General features: G+C 38.8%; 1 protein-coding gene across 2 annotated transcripts in view; it reads left to right on the forward strand.

Annotated features, from left to right (window-relative positions):
• Nucleotides 1-241: 241 nt before the first annotated feature.
• The window catches only part of LOC6653098 (LIM/homeobox protein Lhx1), a 56,932-nt gene continuing 43,944 nt past the window's right edge, over nucleotides 242-13,229 (forward strand). For both annotated transcript variants that reach the window (XM_023181376.2, XM_047011592.1), the window contains exon 1: nucleotides 242-773. In XM_023181376.2, the coding sequence (XP_023037144.1) occupies nucleotides 731-773 (43 nt within the window). In that variant the 5' untranslated portion in view covers nucleotides 242-730. The remainder of the gene's footprint in view (nucleotides 774-13,229) is intronic.

Genomic DNA, 13,229 nt, shown 5'->3' on the forward strand with positions numbered 1-13,229 from the left:
AGCCCCCTCAAAAAAAAAAGAAAAGTTAATTTTTTTGTCAGTGAGTGAGAAGAAGAAGAAGAGCAAGAGTGTTGAGTGCCACAAATAGAAAAATTTGCAAGAATAAAAAAATTAAAAGAATAAAAATAAAGAAGAAAGCAATAAAAAAAAAAATTATAAATCTGGTTAAACAAATAAATATATATATATTAAAATATATATTTATACAAATATACAAAGCAATGCAAAAAGTAAAGTAAAGAAGGGAAAACACAAAAAAAAAGTATCAGTATCAGCTGCCGCGTGTTTTGCCGCCGGCCTGTCAACAGACGAAAGCCCCCTACACGTGCTATATCCGTTACCGTAACCGTTATTCTAACCGCTGCCGTCACCACACCACCGTCACCTCCTCCACCTCATCATAATTGGCCGCAGCATCTCCAGCTTTGAGTGTATGCGTGTTTGTGTGTGTGGGAGCCCAGCCTTCTACTAAACTGCCTGCGCACTCAGAATCCTCGCATACCGGCATCCAGGACACATAAAAACTACTCACCCACCTAGTCACCCACCTACCACACACCCACACACCACACACCACACAGAACTTCCTCCTACCCCCGGCCTAAAAATATTCGACAACAAAATTCTCACCGAGGCATCTAAAGCGCCCCTCAGGGCTGTCGCGCTGGCGTCATTTCTGGGCGACGGTTTTGCCGCCCTCGGTAGCCGAGCACCACCGGTCAAGGATCTAATGGCATTCGGTGCGGTTCTACACACAAATCAGCACAATATCGGTAAGTCAATTGATTAGATGATCTCCGGAAGATCTCCGGAAGCATACGAGAAATGGCGACGGGTTTACATCGTGAAGAAAGAGTGGAATGATTACCCATTAGGATCGGGATTTCTTTGCCTGTTTCTCCTCTAGTTGGTTTGGGCCTTGGACATTTCAGGATAATCTTCATTAAACCAAGGATATCTATCCTGACACACATCTGCCGATAAATTCTCAACGTTCGCATTAGAATTTGTGATTTGGACTTGAAATTAATATTAAGCAAAGTTCTGTGCCACAAGTAAACTTTTAGTTTCTCACTTGGGTTAATCATATTGTTATTGCCCAAGGAAAAAGTCGCTCGACGTTCGTTGGTTCGTCTTGTCTTTTCCCTTTTCCCTTGGCTGTTTTTTTTCTAGCAGCGACAGGCGAAGGGTTTTGGGACCAATGCGCACCCTTAATGGCGACGGGATTTCTGTTTTCTTTTCTTTTTCTCCTTTTTCTTCCTCTATTTTTTTTTTTTTTTGCTTTGGCAAAGAAAAGTTTTGCACTTTTGAACTTGTTTCCAAAGTTTTCCTTCTTTTTTGCGTTTTGTTGTTGTTGTTTTTGTTGTTGTTCGGTTTGTGCGAATGTTTTGGCAGGCAGGAGAGAACGAGATGATAAGGGGGAGGGTATCTGTGAGGTCTACTTCTGTTGCCGCAATTCAACTGCTACCTACAACGAATTGTGTTCTGAGCACCTCCTCCTCTCTATTCCTTACGCCCATTTTGTACGCTTTTGAAGTTTTGTTGTTGTTGTTATTTTTGGTTATATTTTATTTTTGTTGTTCTTATGTTGGCTTGTTCATTCGTTCGTTTTGGCCAAAAAGTTTTGCGCAGTTGTCAAAGTTTTCTTGTTCTTCTTGTTGACTGGGTGGCTGGCTTTTGTTTTATTTCATTTGCTCTCATGTCAAATTTTCACTTTTGCTGACTGTTTAATGTCAGCCAGCGAAAATTTCCCATTTCCCATTTCCATTTGCCTCTTTTTTTCGAATTCTGTACAATAGTTTGCAACCCAAAAACGGGAGAGGGAGAACTATGAGAGATTCACGATCAATCGAATCGGTTTAGTCCCAATCTAATAAATACACTCTGTCTAACCATTTTAGTCTATTGATTCAAAGTCCTAAAATCCTATTTAGACAGAAAATATCTGTCAATCGAATTAAAACAAAGTTTTCTTTTTCTCAGAATATTCCGAAAGGTATAAATAAAAACTTTGCTACTATCTTCTATAAAAACTCTGACTAATCTTGCACATCTTAGTAGTAATTAGTTAGAAATTTACACACATGTATTTAAGGGTGTAAGAATATCGGTTGCCTGGATGTTAACCTTGGCTAGTTCCTTGTTTTTTTTTTTTTGTTCTTACCAATAAATTTGTGATTTTTCACAATTTTCCAACTAAATGGACAAATTCTAAAAAAAACACAACAGAAACCTCCGAACGTGCTGACATTGACCATAAGCATTGCATAAAAGTGCCCACTCGACTTCCCCCAGAGGTCTGAATAGTCATAGCTGTCATGACAAAGAACAAAAAGAGCCAAGTTAAAGCCATAAAATATATTTTTATTGTTCTCTGCAAAATACCATGTGGGGCTCGAGTCCTGGGCATATGAGTTAATTCAGTTAATTAGACTGAGCTCACAATATTCCATTCTGCCTTTAGCCAATCAGAAATGGATATAAGAAATTATTACGTTGTGAATTTGAATAGATTCGATTAAATAATTTTTAGAGTGTATTAAGGTTGTAATTGTCAGTATGATTATAAAATATGGGAGTTTTTACACTTTGTTTGAATTATGCATTACTAAATTGTGAAAATTTATATCTATTTTAGCTGTGTGTATAGAGGAATTCGTATTTAGAATAAGAATAAAAATTATATTGGGTGTAAATTTATTCATTTACGATTTCATATGATTCAAATGAGTTGAATATGAAAAAGAATGATCACAATTTTACAAAATACTAAATGGCAATTGAATTGGTCGAAATATGATGAAGAAATTGGCCAAGTATATCGAATGCTGGGTAGTTCAATAGTTGATCATTTAGTCGTAATATGTAGAGTCTTACACATACATACTTATATGGTTGTACATCTGTATGTGTGTATGCACATACGTATGGACTTTTGCCATATTACTTCTGGTTATACACATATCTTCTTGGTGGATCTTTTCAATTTTGTTGCTGTTGTTGAACACAAGCAGCAGGAACAACAAAAGCTCAGCAACGCCTTTAACAAAGTTTGCGCTGCTGTTCATCAACATTTACGACTGCCAGTAGAAAAGAGGAAGATCATCATCCTCATGCATGTGGCAGCAGCAACAGCATCATCATCACCATCATTACCATCATTATCATCATAAACATGCTGAGTTGAGCTAAGCGTGCAACAATATTTCCGGCCTGAAGCTGGTCTTTGTTTTGGTCTTCTGTTGCCGTTGCACATACATCCAACCAAACGACCAGCAGACCAACCGACCAACCGACCAACCTGACTTAACTTGCCTGACTTCACCTTCATCATTCAATATATATGCATTTCTGTTTTATGCGCCATTTTCTTCATATTTTTACGATCTTACCAATGCCTTAGACAAAATGCAAAGAAAACGCTGAAAACAAAAAAAGGAAAACATTTTTGTGCAACTTCTATATACCCCACTCTCCGCTAGCCCCCGCACCGCGGTTCTTTATGCTACATCTTTCGTCTCCATGCTGGATCCTGGCATTGATTTATTGAAGAAAAAGCGTAGCCGGGCAGCCAGCTGCTGCCGCATTTAGCATGGCCTCAAATGGTCTAGGCAAATCGTCGTTGGCGTTGTCGTTGTCGTTGTTGAAATGGCCAGAAGACCACAGAAGTGTATGAGTGGGGAATGGGGGCGTGGTTGTCTATAAATTGCCATGCATAATGAGGCGTTGAGTCTGAAGTCTGAAGCAGCTTCTTGTCAATATATGTAATATTTTGACTGATGTCAGTCGCGAATCTTTAACATTCGGGTGGTCCAAACTAAAAGCTGGAGAGAAAAAAGAATGAGACAAAAACCAGCATAGCCAAAAAATGATCTTAAAATGAAAACCAGTTTGAAGGTTTTCGCAACTTTCGAAAGGAGATTGTGGTCTTTTGATATTCCAAATGAATATAACAACAACAAAAAGATCTTATTTAGACAAACTCAAACTTTGAAAAAGAATTTTCAAGTCAAATCGAAATTCAATTTATATGAAAAATACACTTACAATAAGTCGTAAATTATATTGGTTATTAAACGGATTAGAGCGTTTGATGTTATTCCCTTTGAATTCAAATAATACAACTTAAAACTAAAGTTAGCTTCTGTTACTTATTCTCTTGCTTCTTTCTGATAAAACAGTGAAAACAGAAAGCTGTATCCGATTAAAGGACTCTCATTCTAAGTAGAATTATGTTTGATATATGAAAAAAGAATGTAATATATCAATAGGTGATTTTCACTTGGGGCATGGTCCTTCAAAAAGGATTGCATAATTCATTGGGCGTATTAATCAAGGTAGACGTTTTACTTAGTAGGTAGAATTATCCTTGTTTGGTTAAGCCTTAGGGAAATGGCCGTAAGAATTTGCGTATTTTCTATGCAATATTCTCTTCGATGGCTGTGAATTTCTATTTCTCTATGTAGGCTTGCTTCCCTCTCTCATGCTCTCCCTCCTTTTGCCCGCCCCGCCATCTTTGTCTATGTTGTTTCTGGGTTGTCTCTGGCCTGCCATGCCTGTGATATGCAAGTTATGAGGGCCCCCCAACTGTTGGGAATTTTTCCATGTTTTATGCCGTCAAGGCTTGGCCAGGCACAGGCACATGCCCAGAATCGGGCCCAGGTCTTGGCTTTCTGAATATTGGGGATCTAGACTGGAACGACAAGGGTCGGGTCGGGAGTCGGGAGTCGGCAGTCGGGGTGAACGTCATCGCTTGTCTGACAGTTTTTTTTTTTTTTTTTTTTTGTTTTGTTTCACTTTACCTCGCACAACCCCTTTGGAAATCGCCATGCAGTTTGCTGAAATAGTAATTCACATTCATGGCTTCGCTTCGTCTGTGTTCTGGTTTGGTTTCTGTTTCTTTTATGATTTCTTAGCCATTTTACGATTATTTTAAAGCTGTCAATAGTCAACGTGTGAGATAATTTATATGCCATAAAATTCATTGCAAGCCAAAAACCAAAAAAAAAAGAAAGAAGAATGAAGTAAGTAAGTCGTCTCGCCGACTTTGCTATACCATGCACCAAGCGAAATGACTATTTTAAATGTCTCTCTCTCTCTAGAGGAGCCAACTTCGCCCTGGTGAAAAACGTTTATAAGCTGGCTATTTGCCGACTTTAAGAAAATTCCTTGTTTCGATTGATTTTCCAATAAAAAGTTTGTTTTGTTGAATATTGGAAGAGCAAATGGTTTTTCGGGGGCGGAAGAGGGACTCGGACACGAGTCACACATACCAAATACTTGGTAACCTTAGTTCTGATATACCATCTTACAGTATCGATGCATGGTATAAAGAGAAAAAAGGAGTCAGTTTTGAGTCGGTTTCTGCGGAAAAAAAGACGAGGCACCACCACTACCAGCAGCAGCAGCTCTATTGCGCTTTTTTTTTTGTTTTTTTTTTTTGCCTTTTTGGGCCTTTGTCTGTGGCAAGCATTTTCGGTGGCCCCACAATTCATTTGTGTGGCTTATCGCCCCTTTGGCTTGATTTACTGCCCTGCACTCAACAGGTTTTTCTTTTATTTTCCTTTATGTTTTTTCTTTTTAATTATAATTTACTATTTCACTCTCGTAGCAAAAATATAAATATAAAGGGCAAACAACAGCAACAAAGCAGTCCCAAAACACATAATATACATTCGTATGTATATTTAAATAGATTTGGATGCATATAATATATATGTACATATATAAGTATGTATGTATTTATGTATATAAAACGGTAGCCAATGCCTCAGGAATTGATTTATAACCGAAAGATTGCCTTCAAGTTGAAAATGAAGAAAAAGATGAGGCTAAAAGAGACGAGCCACGAGACGTGAGGCATCTGAAGAGGTAACAAGTTGTTGTTGTTGTTGTTAGTGCTGTTGCTGCTGCTGTTGAAGTTGAAGACCAATTGAGCCACTTGACGCTCTCACGCAGTTGCCCGAGGCTTAGGGGGTGTGGTGATAATGACCTTTAACCCAACTCTGAACAGCAACAACAACAACAACAACAACGACTACACAAACAAAGGCAAGATGAAAATAAAACATAAAAAAAAGAATGCCATAAGCAAGTCGTAATGCCGACCAAATAAATACTCTGTTAAATTTAGTCAAAACTTTTGGCCATCTCAAGTCAAAATCTTTTTGGCTGACAATATCACAACTAATTATGACTTCCGATCAGAAATCTATAGTTTTCGTCAATACTTTCCAGTCCTAATTATCCCTTTCCATCACTTGTACGAGCCGTATAGAGTATTTAAATGGGAAAATATGGCCCTGTCTGTGCTCGGTCCCGCTCCTTCACCCTCGCCCTCCACCTCTCCCTCCACCACTCTCTTTTTCTGTTTTCTGGGCATGGGTTTTTCGGTTTTGGGTCTGGGGGTCTGATCTTGCGAGATGTGTTCGTCTGGAACCAAATGGCTTGCCAGGGAAAAACGATCGCGAAGCAGATGACCGCAACAAACGGCAATTCGTTCCAAGTGTGCACCCAGCAAAAAAGGCAACGGCAGCTTGTACACCATACAAAAATGTTCATTTCTTGATTGGAAACTATGTTTTCCAACAGTTCTCTCGAACCAAACTTCAATGAGGAAAGGTTTGTTCTCTCTCTTCGGTTTGGAATATGTCAAAGTGCTTGAATTTTTCTGCATATTCCACATTCGAAACTGGAAATTTTCTTCTAGATCAATTGGTTTTTGTCTGGTGGACGTACCGCTTGATTATGTGTGTGCACCGGTGTGTCAAGTGAAGCGTTACCAGACAGTGCGGGCGGCCCCGAAACTGAAGCCAGTGCGGCAGCGGCGTTCCCCTTTTTCCTTGTACCCTACCCACAACTAGCGTCCCTATCATCCTACATATGTATAGTTACATAGTATCATCAATAACGACGAAAAAACGCACAACATAATGATGCGTGTAATGTTGCTGCCGACGATGACGGCGGCGACTGTTGCCGCTGCCAACATCATCGCATACAACACCTTCATCGTTCTACGATCTTTGTCGATCGCTGTGTGTCTCCAACTCCTTCAATTCCCAAACCACTCGAACGTCATCTCATCATCATCATCATCATCATCATCATCATCATCATCATCATTATCGTCATCATCATTATCATTTTGGGCCAGAATGAGCAGCGGCAATTTGTTATGCATTTTTATTGTGCGTTTATTAATTTGATTATCTGTTTGGTTGCATATTTTTTCTTTCTTCTTTCTTTTGCCTAATTTACAAAAGAAAAGAAAAAACAAATTTTATTTTTGGTTTGGTTCTTTTGGGCAAAAAAAGAAAAAAGTTAATGCAACTTTTACTTTTTAGTCTTATGCAAATTAATTAATCAAAATTTATATAAAAATCGATACACTCACACACTCACACACACCGACACACTTGCTATTTGCTATTGTTGCTGTTGGCAAATCATTTGCGGCAAACTTCAAAACGTCGCAGCGGGCGGGCAAATAAAAACGGCGTCGACGGCTACAACGGCATCAATGGGCAATGGGCTATGGGACGGACAATGGAATGGGATATGGGACGATCATGATGATGACGATGACGATGATGATGATGATGACGACGGCGATGACGATGATGATAGCCAGGTGGCAGCTAAAATGAGCTAAAACCATAACTAATTAAACCGGTTGGCGGAGCAAATATATCCAAAGTCCCACAAATAGACTTAAAGATTTTCCGAAATGTTCTAAAACGTATGGTGAAAAGTGCATGGAAAACTTTTCAAATCGAATTCGATGAGATGCTGAGTTTTTTTCTGTTCTTGACCTGCCCATGTATGCACTTGCCATTTTGATTTTGTGTACCCTTTTTGCCCACTCACCCTGTTGGCAAGTCCTGTGCGATGCTGTTCCAATGATAAGCCTTGTCAAAGTTGACTCTGAGATTAGACAGAAGGCATCAAAGTGGTGGGGGCAGGGGCAGATGACTTCGTGCGTTTGCATTCAAGGTTAAACTAAACTGCAAAGATTTGGCGATAACATGTTTATGTTTTTCAGTGTTTTGGGGGTGATGGGAACGTATATACATACATATGTATATACATCTGTATGTATGAAAATCTAGATAAAGTCAACATTGCTAGAACGGGGTTGGGTGGGGAGACAAGAGGGTGGATATTCATGTATCTAGTAGGGCATAAATTGTTCTTATCTCGCTTGTGTGGCAGCTTCAGATAAAAATGCAAAAATCTGGAGAAAAAAAAGAATGATTTGGGATTTTCATTCAACCATTAGACATCAGCTTGGAATATACATATGAATATGAAAACCGTTTTAAAAATGTGTGTGTCACATTCAAGAATCCAAAGCAATGAATTGTTTTGAAATTTCAAAAGAAATGACAATATTTAAGTGCAAGCAAGTGTTTGAGGGTTTTTTCTTAAATGATTCAAAAGTTTATCAGTTCTAATATCGAAATGTCTGTTATTTATTTGTATTAGCCAACTCTTGCTTTTTTAGTATTTGTCGTGATTTCTATATCCACATACATATATACACTCACATGTATGTTAATATACGGAATGATGTTTGTATCGATTGAACAAAATGTAGTTGTTTTGTTTGCCTGTTTTACTGGCAAAATGTCTCAAGATTTGTTTATTATTAATTGCATTTTGTGCAATAAATTTGCAAAATTAATGTGAAAACCAATTAAAGGACCATTTCGATATCAACTTGGTACTTAATGTGCTGTCCTCTCCACTCTCTAGCCAACAGTCTGTCTTAGTGTGTGTGTGTGTGTGTGTGTGTGTGTGTGTAAACTTTGATCATTATAATATGCATAATATTATGCTCGTCTTGGGCATAGTTGAAGGAAATTGGCCACCAAAAACTCTTGAAGCGAATTTTCGGTCCGAAAATCAAAGCAAATTTTCAATTGCATGTGGTCAATGCTATGCAAAGGAAGAGAGAGAGACAGAGAGAGAAACAGAGAGAGAGAGAGAGAGAAAGCAAGATATAGTGAGAAGGTTGAGGGATAGAATGTGGTGTGCGTGGACAGGAGGTGGCAGGGTAGAGGGGGTCAGAGTCGATGGCCAAGAACTAATGCTGCATGCATACGCTTTATTTGGCACAAAAGTTTAAACCTTTAATCGCATTAAACGCTGGCTAAAGTCAGGCCGAGAGGGCGGGAGAGCTTTCTGTGTGTGTGTGTGTGTGTGTGTGTGTGCGTGCGTATGCGTGTGTGTGAGTGGTGAAGGCGAAAATTTATGCAACTCTTCCTCTCAGTTTCTCTCACTCTTCGTCGTGTGTGTCTGCCACATTAAATATTGAAAAATGCAAATTTACAAATACATAAATTTTCAATGAATTGCCAACACCAGGCAGCTAGCAAAGCATTTAAAATCAATCAATTGAATCTAGAGTTGCCAAGTTCATATACGCAACTCATTCACACACACGCACACACACACACACACTCGGTTGAGGGTATCATTAACGTCCATTCTCCATGGAAAGGCAGGAACTATACCTAGCATTTGGCATAGATGATATCGAATCAGTCAACGTGGGCTATAGAACGCCTTAGGGCGGGGGCGGGGGAACAACACGGCTGCTGCAAAGCAATGGCTTTCGTCCGTCCCGGAGTAGTTTTTTGTCTCATTATTGTATATATGTATATTGCCTTACTATTATTTGTTGAAACTCACAGAATTAGACAGACACGTAGACACAGACACATTGAACAAGAGCCAACAATATGTCAAAAGCCTGCAAAACCACATTGATTAAACCAAAAACCCAGGTAGCCCGTCGTTTGGGTTAGAAAGAAAGAGAGAGAGAGAGAGAAAGGTAAGAAGGGCTGAAAATGGAGTCCTCCATAGCATTTGTATTAACAAAATATACAAAAGGTCCACAAAAATGCCAACCAAACGAAACCGCAAACCAAAATACATCAAAGGTTGGTGGCCATCGTTGGGGGTAATAAAGGGAGGCCGTGTGGAGGTGCGAGGAGGAGCGCGAAAGAGTGAGATAGAGAGAGAGAGAGCGAGTTTAAAAGCGAATGTGCAACTCTAAGTTTATGTTAAAGAAAACTGGCAAAAACCCATTGTAGCGGGAATCAGTGTGCCATGCCAGGGTTGCCAACTACATACGCAAAGCAAAACTCAGAACTCTGTCCCTCAAGAAACAAAAGTTTAAATAGAACTTCAAAAATGATGCCAATAGACATTACATTTATGGGTCACACTTCCCCGACACAATTTTTACTCAATTAATTGAAAGAAAAGAAGAAGTTGTCAATAGAACTGCGTTTTTGGGTCGAATTTAGCGGTACAAAACGGAGTGACTTCTTTATAGTTTTATATTTTATATTTACACTTTTCATTATGTCTAAATGTTAATTTTCGTTTTGATTTTTATACTCCACTTTATCTTTGCATCTACATTTCCATTTCCATATCCATTTCGTATTTACCATTTTCGCAGTCATCGTCATCTTCATTTTGACAGTCGTCATCATCAACATTGTCGTCAGTTGCAGAGATTTTTATAGGCCCTCCCCCATTCTAGCCATTACCTCGATCCAAAGCCAAGAGGACTCTGTCGTTTCTGTTTTATTTGGTTGTTCTTTTTTTCCTCCTTTTTTATTTTGGCTTTCTTTTTTTTTATTATTATTTTCTGCCACCCCCAACCCTTAGTGGGCCACCGAGATGAGTCTGCTTGAGTCGCCCCATAAAAATCACACTTCAGTTAAGAGGCAGCACCAAAATGATACGAGAGATAGACTAAAGCCAAAGATATGTGCGATAGAGTGAAAGAGAGAGAGAGAGAGTGCGAAATGGAGAAAGAGACGAGTGGGAGAGCATGAGCAAAGGCAAGTGCAAAAGAGAAAGAGCCAGTAATAGACTAAGGGGGAGTGAGAGAGAAGCGTTCGAGAGAGCGAAAGAAAGAGATGGGGAATGCGATAGCTATCTACAAACTCTGGGGGTTCGGGTGGATTTGCTTTCCTTCCAAATGGATGGATGGCCGCCCACTTTTTCTTCTTCCCTTTTACTTCTTCATTTTTTTCTGATACGTCTTCGTCTTCTGGCTGTTTTTGTTATTGGTGTTGCTGTTGCTGTTGCCGTTGCTGTTGCTGTTGCTGTTTGACAGCACACAGATAGCCAATGATAAGCCTTAGCGTATGAGTGATATGTCAGGGACAGGGACATAAAACATGACACAGGACAACAATCATCCACCCATCGAAAGCATCCCTATCCCCAAACGCGTTAGCAACCGAACCCCCAGAACTCGAATGCAACCAACTTGGAAAAAGTATTCGGATCCAGAATTTGCTTATCATGCAAGTACATAGAACATGTACTTGCAATTTTGCTTAATATTTAGAAAATATTTCAAGATAGTTTTATTTCATCCATCGACAGACACTTCCGACCCTTGTTTTAAAGACTAATAAAATTTAGCATTATTGTTACTTAAAGACTTTCTGTGTTGTCCTTGTCGTCTCCGTCTCCAATGCCTTTGCTTCTTTCTACCTTTCTATCTTCCTTCCTCTCTTTATATCATAAACAAACGCAATATGAATTTAAATTCCGCACACAACAGAAACAGAAGGCGATGGTTATAAACAGATACAAAACAACTAAAAAATTAAGCCTATATGCATATACAACACACATTTATATATGTATGTGTGTGTGTGTGTGTATAAAAAGAAAGAAAATATACTCCATAGGCAAAAGGCAATATCTGCAGATACATTTTGATGCCAAACCAGGATTTAATGGAAATGACTCTGGAAATGAGGCATGGATATTGGTTGAGGCAAGTCGCTTGCTTTTTGGTTTTTGGAAAATGGCAAAGTCAACAATTTGGCGAGTCGAAAAGTGCGGTGCGGTGCGGTGAGGTGAGACAAAGCAAGCCAAGCCAAGGCGAGTCGATACAGCGATGGCATCGATGGCTTCTGGGCTAGTGGTTGGCAGTGCCTTTCAGCTGTCTCTGCCTGTGTCTGTGTGTGTCTGTGTGTGTCTGCGTGTGTGTGTGTGTGTGTGTGTGTGTGTATCTAGCAGATACTTTATATGCATGAGCTACACAAAAAGAGGCGTAATTTTTTCCATATATACCAAGTGTACATACATATTTGCAAAAGATATACCTATAGATTACATATATACAACAAGTACGTAAGAAGTAGCAAACCTAAAAAAGGAAATGGTGGAAAAATATCTAACAAAATATAAATAAAAATTACTTTTCAGTGAAATATTTGCTTAGCAACTTGAAAAACTTTTAAAGACAATTTCACAGAGTAGAAACCAAATAACTTGGGCTCATTGCATTCTCCATCACACGTCCCGCTCTTCCTTCTACTGGAGTATTATATCCAACTAACAGAGATAACACAAACTAAGTACAACTAAAAAACTAAAACTCTTCAGACAATTGGCCATAAACCTCTCTAGTTCACCTCTTTTTCCATAAGCTTTCCAATCACCCATCATCATCATCTCCTTCGCCTTGTCGTCTGTTCGTTTAATGCAATTTGTTGCGCCTGATTTGAGAATTTTGATTACAAAATTTTTTCCGCTCTTTTGGGTCCTCATAATCACCCACGCCAAGAAGAGCAAAAGAACTTCCATTACCTTCAATTCAATATTGAATTTGAAACTCGAATCATTTGTATTTGATATTTTGAAGTTTGTCTGACTTCAAGCTGCTATAAATACTCAAAAGGGTCATTTTCTCTCAATGAATTTTATATCCAATATCATTCAAATCAGAAAGATTAGGCCACATACATATATGTACTACGTATTATGTCAGTTCAGGGTATATAAATTTCGGTTCACGTTTCGTTGAAATCTTCGAGAAAATATCAATAATAATGGGGAAAATGTGAAAATAACAACAAACCAGAGGGCCGGGGCTAACTTCGACCGCGTCAAAGTTTGAATACCCTCGCAACTTTTATGGTAACTCTATAGCCATCAAAGTGAAAAAACGTTCAAGCTAAAAAGGCTAATGCAAACATTTTCGCAAACGAAAACAATCTTAGCATAGGAATAAACTAAGATCAAAGTCACTGTTTTCCACCGATCGTTCCTATGGGAGCTATAGGATATAGTAACCCGATCTTTATCAAATTCGGCACAGTCATTAACAGATATATTAAACTAACAAATGTTTAATTTGAAAGCAATCGCGTCAAAAGTGACGAAGTTATTGACAAAAGTCACTG

This window comes from Drosophila willistoni (assembly GCF_018902025.1).
Source record: "Drosophila willistoni isolate 14030-0811.24 chromosome XL unlocalized genomic scaffold, UCI_dwil_1.1 Seg142, whole genome shotgun sequence".
Classification (NCBI taxonomy): Eukaryota; Metazoa; Arthropoda; class Insecta; order Diptera; family Drosophilidae; genus Drosophila; species Drosophila willistoni.